Consider the following 16,229-nt stretch of genomic DNA (forward strand, 5'->3'; position numbering starts at 1 on the left):
AACAGCAATTTGTTTGGTTTACACAATTAGTTATTTTCTCTACATTTTGGATTTAGTGGAGGATTTTAAACTCACTTTTCGCCTCCCCATATTTTAAATTGCTGTTGTATTTCCCCCAGAAAACAACTTTACCAAGCAGTGATTCAACCTACTCCCAGCTGATGAGTGGCAATAACCACGTAACAGCTGTCCTGGGATTGGTCTGAATCACTGTACTACCCCTAGCTAAGCTTAGAAGCTGTGTAATGCGGCGATGCTATGGCGTAAAGGGAAGTCTGCCTTAAAAAGCAGGCTAGAAGTAAAAAAAGTGAGTCATTGTGAACCTCTTTTGCATATCTCACCCAGAATCCTTTGCTGCATTGAAAACAGTGTAATCAGAGAGTTTGTGGTAAAAGCAAATCTTCTGACTTGTCTAGATTTGCAAATGGTTTACACAATGAGTTATTTTCTCTACATTATATATATATATATATATATATATATATATATATATATATATATATACACATACATACACACACATACCATGCTGTGAGTTAATTAAATAAAAATAAAGCATATTTAAATTATATATTAATTATACACCAAGCCTAGCACAAAAACCATACACTGTGCTAACATAAAAGCTTGCAAATAGCACAAACCTAACTAACCCTAGATACATTTTGCAAAAAATAATATATGCGTAGCTGATAAATTAATTTATTTTATGGTGGTGAGAGTCCACAAGCCATTACTCCAGGGAATTAATCTCGTGGCCACTAAGAGGAGGCAAAAAAAGACTCCAAGAGTACTTAATCCCTCCCACCTCTCTGGTATGCCAGTCTGTCTTATAGCCAAGCATGGAAAAGTAGGAAAGGGCAAAGCAGGGAAAATTAGGTGAAACTAGAACTGCCGCAAGAGAAAAAAATAAATACTGTACATAAAATTGAAATTGGGCAGGTCTCAGACTCGCACCACCATGAAGAAATTAATTTATCAGGTAAGCATAAATGTTGTGTTCTTTCATAAAAGGTATAGATAGTCGACAAGCCATTACTCATGGGAACTAATAATCAAGCTGTGGAGTCCACAAGCAATTTAGACAGGATATTTTTTATTTTATTTTTTAAAAGGCAGGCACCTAATTTCCAGGCACTGCCTGTAGGACTTTTATACCAGAAGTCGCTACAGAAGAAGTAAACACATCAGAATTTAGTAAAAAAAAAAAATATGTTTGTAGGAATAAGTTTTTGCTTTGCAAAGTTGTTCAACAGAAGTCTCATTGTTGAAAAATCAGGAAGTAGAGACTGATCTAATAGAATGGGCTATAAAGGGTTGTGGGGAAGACTTTCCAAGAAAACCTGGAGAATCGAGAGATTTAACAAAAATTAGAGGATTGTCTAAAATCCTTAAAAGCCTGTAAGTAGAAATGTAATGCTCTTACTACATCTAAATTATTTAGGAGCCTCTCTTTTACATTTTGTAGATTAGGACAAAAAGAAGGAACTACAATCTCTTAAATGATGATAACTGATGAAACCAGTTTTGGTTTAAAAAATGTTTTTTTTAAAAAGTCCTTAAAACTGCCTTATCCTGCTGAAAAACAAGGAGGCTCACAAGAAAGCACAGTCCATTCAAAAAACACAAGTAATGGGACTAAATTGAGAGAATTGCTGTGTTGTGCTAGCCAGTCTCCAGAACGGATTCTTTTGTATATTTAATTCAAAAACACTTCTGGCGGAAGATATTGCTAAAAGACAAATAAGAAATAAGTGGAATGTCCAAACTAAACATAGGCTCAAAAAGAGAGACCAGCTAAAACTCTTAAAACCAAATAAAGTTCTAAGAAAGAGAAATTGGATTAGTCATTTGTTTAACCTAACTAAAAGCCTGAACAAAGCTTTGAATATCAGGAAGTTTAGCAATTTTTCTGTGGTAAAACCAAAATCTGACCCTTTAAAGAGCAGATAAACTCTTCTGTAAAACCGACTTGAAAAAAAAAAAAACTGAAGGATTCTTGGAATTCTGAAAGAATGGCAGTTGAAAATAAGCTAGATACACCAGGAAAGGAAACTTTCCAAATCTTGTGACAGATTTGTTTATTTTTAAAGGTCTTTCTGGCCTGTAAAAAAGTATCCGCTACAGCAACTGTAAAAAGTATTTTTTTACAATTAGGCATTTAAACTCCTAACCTTCAAGTCAAGAGCCTTGAGATATTGATGATAAAAGAGACCTTGAGAAAGACCTTGTGTCTTAGTGGAGGATACCATGGAAGAGAGCTGGACATCCATACCAGATCCAAAAACCAAGTTATGTGTGGCAAAAGCTGAAGCAATCAGAATGACTGATGAGAGCTCCTACATTATCCAATTCATCACCCTTGGTAATAAAGCAGTCATTGGAAATATGTAAGATGAAAAGACCAAGGAGCTGTAAAAGCAACTAAAAACTCCACCTGAGGATCCCTGGATCTTGCAAAACTATACTTAAAGCCTGAAGTGAAAATGAGAAGCAATCAGGCCTCTCTCTGTGACATCTTTAAACAAACTAATTGAAAACTGCTAGATGTAGAAAACCAGTCCCTTGAATGAAAAGAATGAGATCTGAAATAATCTGCTCCCCAATTGTTCACTCCTGGGATGTGAATCGCAGAAATTAGAGATTTTTCTCTGCCCACTTCAAAATTGAAGAAACCTCACTCATTATTAGTGGACTACAAGATCCCCCTTGATGATTGATATAAGCCACTGATGTAACATTGATTAATTGAAAATGCAGTTAAGTCTCTTTTTAGAAGAGGCCAATTATGAAGGACCCAGAAAATTGCACAGTGTTTCAAGATAATTAATGGTAACCTTACCTCCTGAGGAAACCAAACTCCCTGTGCTCTCATGCACCTCCATACTGCACCCCAACCCGAGAGACTCTAGGTCAGGCAAACAAATAACACCCCCAGAAAAAAAGGAATGGTGATTTATCCACCAAGACAAAGACTGTCTTACTTAGGAATCCAAGAGTTTTTATAAATAGTTACCTTCTAGTGTGCCCTTTGTTTTAATGTATTACGAATAAACATTTTGGACCTTTACTTATGAGTGCAGTGTTCTTCCTTGGATTATAATCCAAGAAGATCCTATAAGAGAGCTGAATGAAGTCCTTGTACCAATGACAAAGCATACAAAGATGAAGAAACCTCATGTGAATCGGTGCAAAACGAAAAAGTATTGGATGATGCAATCATCAGACCTAACACTTTCATGCATTGAGCAATTGAAGGGATGTACATTACTTGAAGTCTCTTACAAGTTGACTAACTTTGATTACCCTTGAACTGTAAAAGTCTCAAAGTTATTGAGTCTATAATGACTCCTAGGAAAAATACTCTGGTTTGAGGAGAAAGAGAACTCTTTCGAGTATTTATTCTCCAACAATGTTTGCAAATGAACAACAGAAAACTGATGGTATGAGATGCTGCTAAAGGTAGATCCTGAACCAAGATATTGTCCAGGTATATGGCCACAGAAAAAAAAAAACCTAGAGCTCTAAACATAGAGTTCCCAAAACCTGAGCAAAAGATTCTGGGAGCTGAAGCTAGACCAAACAGTACAGCAGTAAAGTGTTTGTCCTAAAAGGCAAATCCTAGAAACTGGAAATGGTTGATAGGTATATGAAGGTAAGCAATCTTCCAATCAATTGAGGACATATATGACCCTGTTGAATAAGGGATAAAATAGTTTTGAATCCAGTTAAAAAAAAAGTAGGAACAGTGAGAAATGTGTTTAAAGTTCTTAGATCCAGAATAAAGTTCCCCTCTTCTTAGGAACAAAAAGACAGGTTCCGTTGCGCTAAAAACCAGGGCCTTGTTCTGACACTCGAACTAACACTTCAATAAGAACCAGATAAGACAAAAAAACTGGAAAGTTCCTGCTTCTGTGAAGGGGAGGAGAAAAACTTTTTTTTCAGCCCCCCCCCCCCCAAAAAAAGCGCAACTAGAGCAGGTACAAACAAAATCCTTCCTTGAGAATGAAGAGATAAAGACTAAATTTGGAAACCATGTCAGCTGACCATTATTTCAGCCATAAGGCCCTTCTGGTCAAAACTGCTAAAACATATTTATAGCATTAAAGTTGATTATGTCAAGAATTACATCCTAAGAGAAGGCATTTACTGACCTTAGAAGTTTCAAACAATGTTTAAGAAACTTCAGTCAACTGATATTTGATCAGAAAAGTTATTACATCAAAGAGTGGAAGCTGCTACAAAACAAGTGAAGCTGAAAATTGACAAATAGGAAACCCGTCTTCCGAAATGCTAGTCTGTGAAAGGCCCCAGTTATCGGTCCATAGGGACCAACTAAGATGTACTATTACAATAAATATACCGAATATCACAAAGAAAAAAATGTGAAATAAATGTGATAACAAAAATCATAAAAGGAAAACCAAATAAAGTTCTGAATCAAGGATATGTCTGTGTGCTATGGATGAGTTTTTCAGCTTGTTAGCATTCCTCAGTGAGATCCCATAAAAAAGGAAACATAAAATTGCAAGCATACCAGCGAAACATACATCGGAACTGAACTGTTCTATATTGAGTTTTATTGCGTCTCTACACTAGCCAGGACACCTGGGGGCTTAGCGCTATTGTCTTGCTACTAAAAAGGTTTTGGTTTCGGCGGTCACACTCCTGCTGATCCATTTACCTCTTTGCAAGTTTGGCGATTTGAAGCATTTTTTACAGCATATCTGCTTTTGTACCTTTACATTGTGGTGTTATCAAGGCTTATGTGACGCTTTTATATAAATTTGTATCCAAGTTTTGCCTAGTGTACTGTTTTCCCATCAGTATAAATTGGGAGTGCGCATATCCTTGAGCTTAGTGGAAAGCTCCAACAAATGTGAGTAGTCATTTGTTACAAAACAACTACTTCCTCAAAGTGCCATTACAGATTCACACTATGTTGCAATTTTCTGTTTCCTTTTTTATGGGATCTCACTGAGGAATGCTAACAAGCTGAAAAACTCATCCAGAGGACACAGACACATCCTTGATTCAGAACTTTATTTGATTTTCCTTTTATAAGATGTACTATACTCCCAGGGAATAGTAGTGCAAATAGCTAGTGGAAATCAAATTGTCCACATATTGAATAGTTTTCCAAAGCTCTAGAAGCCGGAAAGGAAAAATAGTGTTACCATTTTTGAGGCCACAACCACTCTCCTTGGTAAATAATTCTGTAATAGCCTCTGTAGACCAAGTAGCAGGTTTGAAAATCCATACCAATTGCTTGATAAAAAATCTCTCTCAGATGGAATAGGGTCTTGGACATTTAGCCGATCTGCACTTGTGAGAATCAGACTTACTATAGGTGGATTGTCAGAAATATACATGTGCTTACTTGGAGAATCATATCTGCCAGGATCTCATAAATTGAATGCATAAAATCTTTAAAATCTGGAGCAAAATCTGAAGCATTCCCATGTACGGAACAGACAGAAAGAGGACAGATACCTTTAGAGGCAAAAGCAGCATTAGATTAGGGTATCATGCAAAAATGATCTGCTGAACTGTAGGTCATTTACAGCAACAAGTCTGTATTTAGTTTTATTTAACTGTGTATTTTTACAAACAAATAAAACAGCAGTAGTGAAGACATGCAAGAAATCTAATGAACAGGATCCTAAAGCAGTAAGGACCGAGAAATATAAGTGAGCAAACATAGAAATACCCCCCTCCACAAAGCGATATACATGTAGTAGTGGCAAGAGTTAAAATAGATGATGACCAATGCATCAAAGAAGCAGAGTAGATGCAAATGTGCGGTGGGAAGACGTAGAACCTCTCGCTAACTAAAACGAGAAGGCTGTAAAATAATAAATGAATGGAGAGCACAAAGCCAAGTTGTGGATGTGACTCAACAGCACAGGAATAAAATTATATATATTTTTTGGTTGCTCTTGCCTTCTTATAGTCCCGCATTGGTACCAACACACCAGTGGTTCTAGGAGAAAATGAAAAATAAACCCCCTCCCACTAACATAAAAATGCTTACTGATAAATCCTACTTAAAAGTAAAACAATATGAAGGATATTCCAGTTTTGGTAACTACATATTGATTAAATTATAACAATATAAAAACAATATAGCAAAAAATAGATACAGTTCACTTACATTACACCATATCTGTCTCTGAACATAATATGGTCCCGAAATGTTCGATTTACATCTAGATCAATTTGCCTGATGTCTGGAGACATGAGTCTTGCACTCTTTTTCAGAATCTAAAAATAATTATTATCAATATATTACAGGGTAAAATACAAGCTGCAAACATTAAAAGAACATAAAAGTGTAAAACATAAAATGTTCTAAAAGACTTCTATCACTACACTGTTGCTTGCATATAACTGTGATTAACTTCTACAAAGTGGTTTAACACAAATTTAAAGGGACATTGTACTATATAATTGATTTCCCTTTAATGTGTTTCAAATGACAGAGGGATCTTGCGGAATTGACAATACTTCTTAGATCATTTTGCGAGAACGGAGAGCCTTAAAGAAATCGGGGGCTCAAGGTAATTTAAAAAAAATATGAATAAACCCACCCAGGTTTACTATTTGTAGTGATTCAGAGTCTGCACAGACCAGGATGTACTGCTCAAATTAGCTTCTAAGGGGCTACATGATACAAAGCTGTGTAGGAGTGTTATTTGTTTGTGTGTTTTTTTTTCTTAAAACATGTAAGAACAAAAACATATAAAAAGAAATAAGTAAATGAATAAATGGATAGATAAGCAAAGATATTCAACACAATATATTACATTCATGTCTCCTTAAAGCCACTTCAAAATGGCTATGGTCACAGTGTTTCCCAACCACGTTACAGAAGACAAGTGCACAGGTGAAGTACTCAGCTGATCAGTAACCAACCTGCTCTCACCCATCAGCTGATTATTTCACCTGTGCTCTAGTTCAGCTATAATGAAAACCAGGACTGTTGGGGGAACTTGAGGAAACACAGAGTCTAGAACAGGGTTAAAATGTATAAAGACAGCAGAAGTGTTCTTCAATGTCGGTAGTTTCTGACAAAGACAGCCACCAGTAAAGCATGTCAAAGAAAAATAAAAGTCAAGGGAATAATTGTCACCATATTTACAAGTTCTAATAACCATGGAAATATCTGTTAAATTTATGTGAACCTGAATTGTTTAAAGCAATAAAACAAATAGTCAACAATAACAAAAACATAATTTATGTAAGAACTTACCTGATAAATTCATTTCTTTCATATTAGCAAGAGTCCATGAGCTAGTGACGTATGGGATATACATTCCTACCAGGAGGGGCAAAGTTTCCCAAACCTCAAAATGCCTATAAATACACCCCTCACCACACCCACAATTCAGTTTAACGAATAGCCAAGAAGTGGGGTGATAAAAAAGTGCGAAAGCATATAAAATAAGGAATTGGAATAATTGTGCTTTATACAAAATCATAACCACCACAAAAAAGGGGCGGGCCTCATGGACTCTTGCTAATATGAAAGAAATGAATTTATCAGGTAAGTTCTTACATAAATTATGTTTTCTTTCATGTAATTAGCAAGAGTCCATGAGCTAGTGACGTATGGGATAATGATTACCCAAGATGTGGATCTTTCCACACAAGAGTCACTAGAGAGGGAGGGATAAAATAAAGACAGCCAATTCCTGCTGAAAAATAATCCACACCCAAAATAAAGTTTAATGAAAAACATAAAGCAGAAGATTCAAACTGAAACCGCTGCCTGAAGTACTTTTCTACCAAAAACTGCTTCAGAAGAAGAAAATACATCAAAATGGTAGAATTTAGTAAAAGTATGCAAAGAGGACCAAGTTGCTGCTTTGCAAATCTGATCAACCGAAGCTTCATTCCTAAACGCCCAGGAAGTAGAAACTGACCTAGTAGAATGAGCTGTAATCCTCTGAGGCGGAGTTTTACCCGACTCAACATAGGCAAGATGAATTAAAGATTTCAACCAAGATGCCAAAGAAATGGCAGAAGCTTTCTGGCCTTTTCTAGAACCGGAAAAGATAACAAATAGACTAGAAGTCTTTCGGAAAGATTTAGTAGCTTCAACATAATATTTCAAAGCTCTAACAACATCCAAAGAATGCAACGATTTCTCCTTAGAATTCTTAGGATTAGGACATAATGAAGGAACCACAATTTCTCTACTAATGTTGTTGGAATTCACAACTTTAGGTAAAAATTCAAAAGAAGTTCGCAACACCGCCTTATCCTGATGAAAAATCAGAAAAGGAGACTCACAAGAAAGAGCAGATAATTCAGAAACTCTTCTGGCAGAAGAGATGGCCAAAAGGAACAAAACTTTCCAAGAAAGAAATTTAATGTCCAATGAATGAATAGGTTCAAATGGAGGAGCTTGAAGAGCCCCCAGAACCAAATTCAAACTCCAAGGAGGAGAAATTGACTTAATGACAGGCTTTATACGAACCAAAGCTTGTACAAAACAATGAATATCAGGAAGAATAGCAATCTTTCTGTGAAAAAGAACAGAAAGAGCAGAGATTTGTCCTTTCAGGGAACTTGCGGACAAACCCTTATCTAAACCATCCTGAAGAAACTGTAATATTCTCGGTATTCTAAAAGAATGCCAAGAAAAATGATGAGAAAGACACCAAGAAATATAAGTCTTCCAGACTCTATAATATATCTCTCTAGATACAGATTTACGAGCCTGTAACATAGTATTAATCACAGAGTCAGAGAAACCTCTTTGACCAAGAATCAAGCGTTCAATCTCCATACCTTTAAATTTAAGGATTTCAGATCCTGATGGAAAAAAGGACCTTGAGACAGAAGGTCTGGTCTTAACGGAAGAGTCCACGGTTGGCAAGAGGCCATCCGGACAAGATCCGCATATCAAAACCTGTGAGGCCATGCCGGAGCTACCAGCAGAACAAATGAGCATTCCTTCAGAATCTTGGAGATTACTCTTGGAAGAAGAACTAGAGGCGGAAAGATATAGGCAGGATGATACTTCCAAGGAAGTGATAATGCATCCACTGCCTCCGCCTGAGGATCCCGGGATCTGGACAGATACCTGGGAAGTTTCTTGTTTAGATGAGACGCCATCAGATCTATTTCTGGAAGTTCCCACATTTGAACAATCTGAAGAAATACCTCTGGGTGAAGAGATCATTCGCCCGGATGCAACGTTTGGCGACTGAGATAATCCGCTTCCCAATTGTCTATACCTGGGATATGAACCGCAGAGATTAGACAGGAGCTGGATTCCGCCCAAACCAAAATTCGAGATACTTCTTTCATAGCCAGAGGACTGTGAGTCCCTCCTTGATGATTGATGTATGCCACAGATGTGACATTGTCTGTCTGAAAACAAATGAACGATTCTCTCTTCAGAAGAGGCCAAAACTGAAGAGCTCTGAAAATTGCACGGAGTTCCAAAATATTGATCGGTAATCTCACCTCCTGAGATTCCCAAACTCCTTGTGCCGTCAGAGATCCCCACACAGCTCCCCAACCTGTGAGACTTGCATCTGTTGAAATTACAGTCCAGGTCGGAGGCACAAAAGAAGCCCCCTGAATTAAACGATGGTGATCTGTCCACCACGTTAGAGAGTGTCGAACAATCGGTTTTAAAGATATTAATTGAGATATCTTTGTGTAATCCCTGCACCATTGATTCAGCATACAGAGCTGAAGAGGTCGCATGTGAAAACGAGCAAAGGGGATCGCGTCCGATGCAGCAGTCATAAGACCTAGAATTTCCATGCATAAGGCTACCGAAGGGAATGATTGTGACTGAAGGTTTCAACAAGCTGCAATCAATTTTAGACGTCTCTTGTCTGTTAAAGACAGAGTCATGGACACTGAATCTATCTGGAAACCCAGAAAGGTTACCCTTGTCTGAGGAATCAAAGAACTTTTTGGTAAATTGATCCTCCAACCATGATCTTGAAGAAACAACACAAATCGATTCATATGAGATTCTGCTAAATGTAAAGACTGAGCAAGTACCAAGATATCGTCCAAATAAGGAAATACCACAATACCCTGTTCTCTGATTACAGACAGAAGGGCACCAAGAACCTTTGAAAAAATTCTTGGAGCTGTAGCTAGGCCAAACGGTAGAGCCACAAACTGGTAATGCTTGTCCAGAAAAGAGAATCTCAGGAACTGATAATGATCTGGATGAATCGGAATATGCAGATATGCATCCTGTAAATCTATTGTGGACATATAATTCCCTTGCTGAACAAAAGGCAAGATAGTCCTTACAGTTACCATCTTGAACGTTGGTATCCTTACATAACGATTCAATATTTTTAGATCCAGAACTGGTCTGAAGGAATTCTCCTTCTTTGGTACAATGAAGAGATTTGAATAAAACCCCATCCCCTGTTCCGGAACTGGAACTGGCATAATTACTCCAGCCAACTCTAGATCTGAAACACAATTCAGAAATGCTTGAGCTTTCACTGGATTTACTGGGACACGGGAAAGAAAAAATCTCTTTGCAGGAGGTCTCATCTTGAAACCAATTCTGTACCCTTCTGAAACAATGTTCTGAATCCAAAGATTGTGAACAGAATTGATCCAAATTTCTTTGAAAAAACGTAACCTGCCCCCTACCAGCTGAGCTGGAATGAGGGCCGCACCTTCATATGGACTTAGAAGCAGGCTTTGCCTTTCTAGCAGGCTTGGATTTATTCCAGACTGGAGATGGTTTCCAAACTGAAACTGCTCCTGAGGATGAAGGATCAGGCTTTTGTTCTTTGTTGAAACGAAAGGAACGAAAACGATTATTAGCCCTGTTTTTACCTTTAGATTTTTTATCCTGTGGTAAAAAAGTTCCTTTCCCACCAGTAACAGTTGAGATAATAGAATCCAACTGAGAACCAAATAATTTGTTACCCTGGAAAGAAATGGAAAGTAGAGTTGATTTAGAAGCCATATCAGCATTCCAAGTCTTAAGCCATAAAGCTCTTCTAGCTAAAATAGCTAGAGACATAAACCTGACATCAACTCTGATAATATCAAAAATGGCATCACAGATAAAATTATTAGCATGCTGAAGAAGAATAATAATATCATGAGAATCATGATTTGTTACTTGTTGCGCTAAAGTTTCCAACCAAAAAGTTGAAGCTGCAGCAACATTAGCCAATGATATAGCAGGTCTAAGAAGATTACCTGAACACAGATAAGCTTTTCTTAGAAAGGATTCAATTTTCCTATCTAAAGGATCTTTAAACGAAGTACCATCTGACGTAGGAATGGTAGTACGTTTAGCAAGGGTAGAAATAGCCCCATCAACTTTAGGGATTTTGTCCCAAAATTCTAACCTGTCAGACGGTACAGGATATAATAGCTTAAAACGTTTAGAAGGAGTAAATGAATTACCCAATTTATCCCATTCTTTGGAAATTACTGCAGAAATAGCATTAGGGACAGGAAAAACTTCTGGAATAACCACAGGAGATTTAAATACCTTATCTAAACGTTTAGAATTAGTATCAAGAGGACCAGAATCCTCTATTTCTAAAGCAATTAATACTTCTTTAAGTAAAGAACGAATAAATTCCATTTTAAATAAATATGAAGATTTATCAGCATCAATCTCTGAAACAGAATCCTCTGAACCAGAAGAGTCATCAGAATCAGAATGATGATGTTCATTTAAAAATTCATCTGTAGGGAGAGAAGTTTTAAAAGATTTTTTACGTTTACTAGAAGGAGAAATAATAGACATAGCCTTCTTGATGGATTCAGAAACAAAATCTCTTATGTTATCAGGAACATTCTGCACCTTAGATGTTGAAGGAACTGCAACAGACAATGGTACTTTACTAAAGGAAATATTATCTGCATTAACAAGTTTGTCATGACAATTAATACAAACAACAGCCGGAGGAATAGCTACCAAAAGTTTACAGCAGATACACTTAGCTTTGGTAGATCCAGCACTAGACAGCGATTTTCCTGTAGTATCTTCTGACTCAGATGCAACGTGAGACATCTTGCAATATGCAAGAGAAAAAACAACATATAAAGCAAAATTGATCAAATTCCTTAAATGACAGTTTCAGGAATGGGAAAAAATGCCAAAGAACAAGCTTCTAGCAACCAGAAGCAAAGAAAAATGAGACTTAAATAATGTGGAGACAAAAGCGACGCCCATATTTTTTAGCGCCAAATAAGACGCCCACATTATTTGGCGCCTAAATGCTTTTGGCGCCAAAAATGACGCCACATCCGGAACGCCGACATTTTTGGCGCAAAATAACGTCAAAAAAATGACGCAACTTCCGGCGACACGCATGACGCCGGAAACGGAAAAGAATTTTTGCGCCAAAAAAGTCCGCGCCAAGAATGACGCAATAAAATGAAGCATTTTCAGCCCCCGCGAGCCTAACAGCCCACAGGGAAAAAATAGTCAAATTTTTGAAGGTAAGAAAAAATGAATAATTTAAATGCATAATCCCAAATATGAAACTGACTGTCTGAAAAATAAGGAAAGTTGAACATTCTGAGTCAAGGCAAATAAATGTTTGAATACATATATTTAGAACTTTATAAACAAAGTGCCCAACCATAGCTTAGAGTGTCACAGAAAATAAGATTTACTTACCCCAGGACACTCATCTACATGTTTGTAGAAAGCCAAACCAGTACTGAAACGAGAATCAGCAGAGGTAATGGTATATATAAGAGTATATCGTCGATCTGAAAAGGGAGGTAAGAGATGAATCTCTACGACCGATAACAGAGAACCTATGAAATAGACCCCGTAGAAGGAGATCACTGCATTCAAATAGGCAATACTCTCCTCACATCCCTCTGACATTCACTGCACGCTGAGAGGAAAACCGGGCTCCAACTTGCTGCGGAGCGCATATCAACGTAGAATCTAGCACAAACTTACTTCACCACCTCCATCGGAGGCAAAGTTTGTAAAACTGAATTGTGGGTGTGGTGAGGGGTGTATTTATAGGCATTTTGAGGTTTGGGAAACTTTGCCCCTCCTGGTAGGAATGTATATCCCATACGTCACTAGCTCATGGACTCTTGCTAATTACATGAAAGAAATAGTACGTTAGTCTAATGCACCATTTACTGGAAACATCATAGATTTGTAATAATGGTCTTACGGTGGCTAAAGCAACGACAATTTTTATTTAGAAGGAAAAACATAAATTATGCTTACCTGATCATTTCCTTTTCGTCAGACGGAAAGAGTCCACAGCTGCATTCCTTACTTTTGGGAATTCAAAACCTGGCCACCAGGAGGAGGCAAAGGCTTAAATACCTCTCTCACTTCCCCCATCACCCAGTCATTCTGCCGAGGAACAAGGAACAGTAGAAGAAGCATAGGGTGAACCGACGCCCCGCCCAGAAAATTACAGGGGACATGTGGACTCTTTCCGTCTGAAGAAAAGGAAATTATCAGGTAAGCATAATTTATGTTTTTCTTCATAAACGGAAATAGTCCACAGCTGCATTCATTACTTTTGGGAAAACAATACCCAAACAATACCCAAGCTATAGAGGACACTGAATGCTAAAATGGGAGGGTACAAAAGGCGGCTAATTCTGAGGGCACCAGGCCTAACGCACCTACTCCAGAAAGCCAGCTTCGTCCGAAGCCGAGAAAAAAAATTGAAAAAAGGAAAAGGCCCAAGGACACTGACCAACAGATAGTCCATAAGCCTTGCTAGAGACCGCTGGAACTAGACTAGACAGAGCCAACAGCCTCCAAGAGACACCGTCAACCGGCAGTCGGACTCCAAACAACAAACCCCCTACTAGAGAAAGGGATCAAACAGCCGTATTCTCCGAAAGAGAGTAAAGACACAGAGAAGGCATCCATCAAGGATTCCTGAGAACCCCTGAAGGCAACCACCTGAAGAGTCGGAACACTGCATGCTGCTGTCATCCGAAGATTAATCTAAAAATTTGAATATATGCAAGCAAATGGAAGCAGATGAGGTTAGGTTCAAATCCTAACCTACGGCCTGCCAGGCATCCAGCTAACCAGCGGACGCCGGCAGTCTTTCCCACAAAAACCCAATCGTGGAAAAGAAGCAGACCCCTTTTACAGAAAGAATCAGCACCTGTGGGTGGATTCAAACTCTCGACCTTTGGTTTCCCAGCTAGGTGTGCTAACCACTAAGCTATACCAGAGGGACCCAAGGAAGGCTCAGCTCATCAAACCTCGATGCCCAAGGATGAAATCTGCAGAGCAACAGATCTCAAATTCTGCTCCAAACATCGGACCAGCCCAAGCAACAGGCAAGTCTGATAGACAGGGGAAAAAAAACAATTCCAACCCCTAAGCCCCTCAGGGGAATGGAAGAATGTGGGAAATTACCCACGCCCACAGAGCCCAGGTGCCAACCCCTTCGCTCCTTCAAAACATAAGGTACTTCCAAGAAGAACCCCCTAGGACTTGGGGTAGGGAAAAGTACAAAATTTTAAAAAGACATAGCACAACTCTCCTTAACAGTCTCGACACAGAGTCTATTCTCCAAACAGCTGGTCACACAAGCCACAGAGCAGCAGAATGCTGCCTCACCTAAATAAAAAGGCACTTGCTCCTAGAGCAAGCCCTCAGAGGATAAGGCTGCCATGCTAACTTGTGCACCAAAAAAAACCCGCTCCTCCTGCACCCAAGGCAGGACCACAATCCTCCAAAGAGAGGAGACCCCATTGCTGAAGGAGACAATCTACCCCCCTAAAGGGGAGGGCACAGATAAGAAATAGAACACATGCCCTCAAGGAACGTGAAAGACAGTAGGCTAAGCACAGAATGAAGCTCATCCAGATCACCACTTATGATACAACAGTGAAAAACTCCCATTAAAAGGGAGCACACTCTTAATGACAACACACACCCCCATAGAAAACTGGGTCATCCTGAACCAGTCTACAGGATCATAAGTCCATAAGGATTCGATATAAGAACCCTATAACTGGCACCCAGAGCCATCTTAAAATGAACAACACCTCCAGGGAGCACAAGATACCCCGTCTGAAGATTCAGACCTTACAAGGGATTATATCCGGGATAGACCAGAGAAATGGACACATCACTAACTCCTAAATTCCCAGACCAAAGAAAAGAGAACGCCCCTAGCAGGAGGCCAACTCCCCACCAACAAGGTGCTAGGCCGCAGTCATGCAAACTACTCAAAAGCCCAAAGGCCCCAAGGACTACACTCACAAAGTCCAAAACTAAGGGAAATAATTACAAGAGCAGAGATCACCCGAAGAGAGAGTAGACAAAAAAACTAGTCTCCATAATCCTCTGATTAAACTTTCTGAGGACCACCCCAAGGAAGAAGAATGCCGAGCATCCCGAATCCATGCAGAACATCCCCTAAGCGAAAGCTAAGAAAGGAGGAAAGCAAAAAATAGCTGCACGGCCCTCAACTTCTGTCAAGAAAAACCAGACGAAGTCCAAACAGTCTCGTCCCTAAGGAAGAGACCGCAAGAGGGAATAAGCCCTAAAAGGACAATCCCGAGGAACTTTGAAAGGCAAGATTGACAGGAACTGGCTGCACGAAGGATCTAAAACCTTCAAACTTCTAACCCACAACGAGAAGGAAACACTCTGGATCCCGAATCAGAACCAACAGAGGATGTCGGAGCGGATCTCAATGGAGTCCTGGCCACTAGATTGAAATGCTAATGAGGACCGAACACGATCCTTCTTGTCCCTAGACAAACCACGAACTATCGAATCCTCCCGGAATGCTAGCTGAAACTTGTAAAACAAAAAACAAATAGTGGGATTACTCAGCGCCCTAACCGGACCAGCCAGCACCGTGTCTGAAATAGGCCTTAAAAACAGAAGGATTTGAACCCAGTCAGGAACAGCCTGAAACCAAGGGCCACATACTGACAAGGCCACACAAGTCACCCCCTAAGAGGGAGAGATAAACAACAGACAAACATAGGACTAAAACACATCCTCATAACTTTTGTAGTAAAGTAAACAGTGGGATCACAAAATCGCGATTAAGAGAAGAAAATTCCCAAAGGAAATATTATAACAAACATGAGCTTTAAACCAAATAAGATCCATCCTAACTGGATTAAAATAAAAGATAAGGCAACCTGTAGGATATCGTCCAGGAAGAACGGATACCCCTGCAGGACCAGCCCAACAGGAATCCGAGTCTTCCAAGCTCAGAACTGGAAATATACTCAAGAAA

The 16,229-nt window shown here is 38.9% G+C and overlaps 1 protein-coding gene across 1 annotated transcript in view; it reads right to left on the reverse strand.

Moving 5' to 3' along the window:
* USP6NL (USP6 N-terminal like) overlaps nucleotides 1–16,229 on the reverse strand; it is a 739,612-nt gene that overhangs the window by 339,356 nt on the left and 384,027 nt on the right. Inside the window, exon 7 of the mRNA XM_053716462.1 lies at nucleotides 6,155–6,264. Coding sequence (XP_053572437.1) covers nucleotides 6,155–6,264 — 110 coding nt within the window. The remainder of the gene's footprint in view (nucleotides 1–6,154; nucleotides 6,265–16,229) is intronic.

Source organism: Bombina bombina, chromosome 6, assembly GCF_027579735.1.
Source record: "Bombina bombina isolate aBomBom1 chromosome 6, aBomBom1.pri, whole genome shotgun sequence".
Lineage (NCBI taxonomy): Eukaryota > Metazoa > Chordata > Amphibia > Anura > Bombinatoridae > Bombina > Bombina bombina.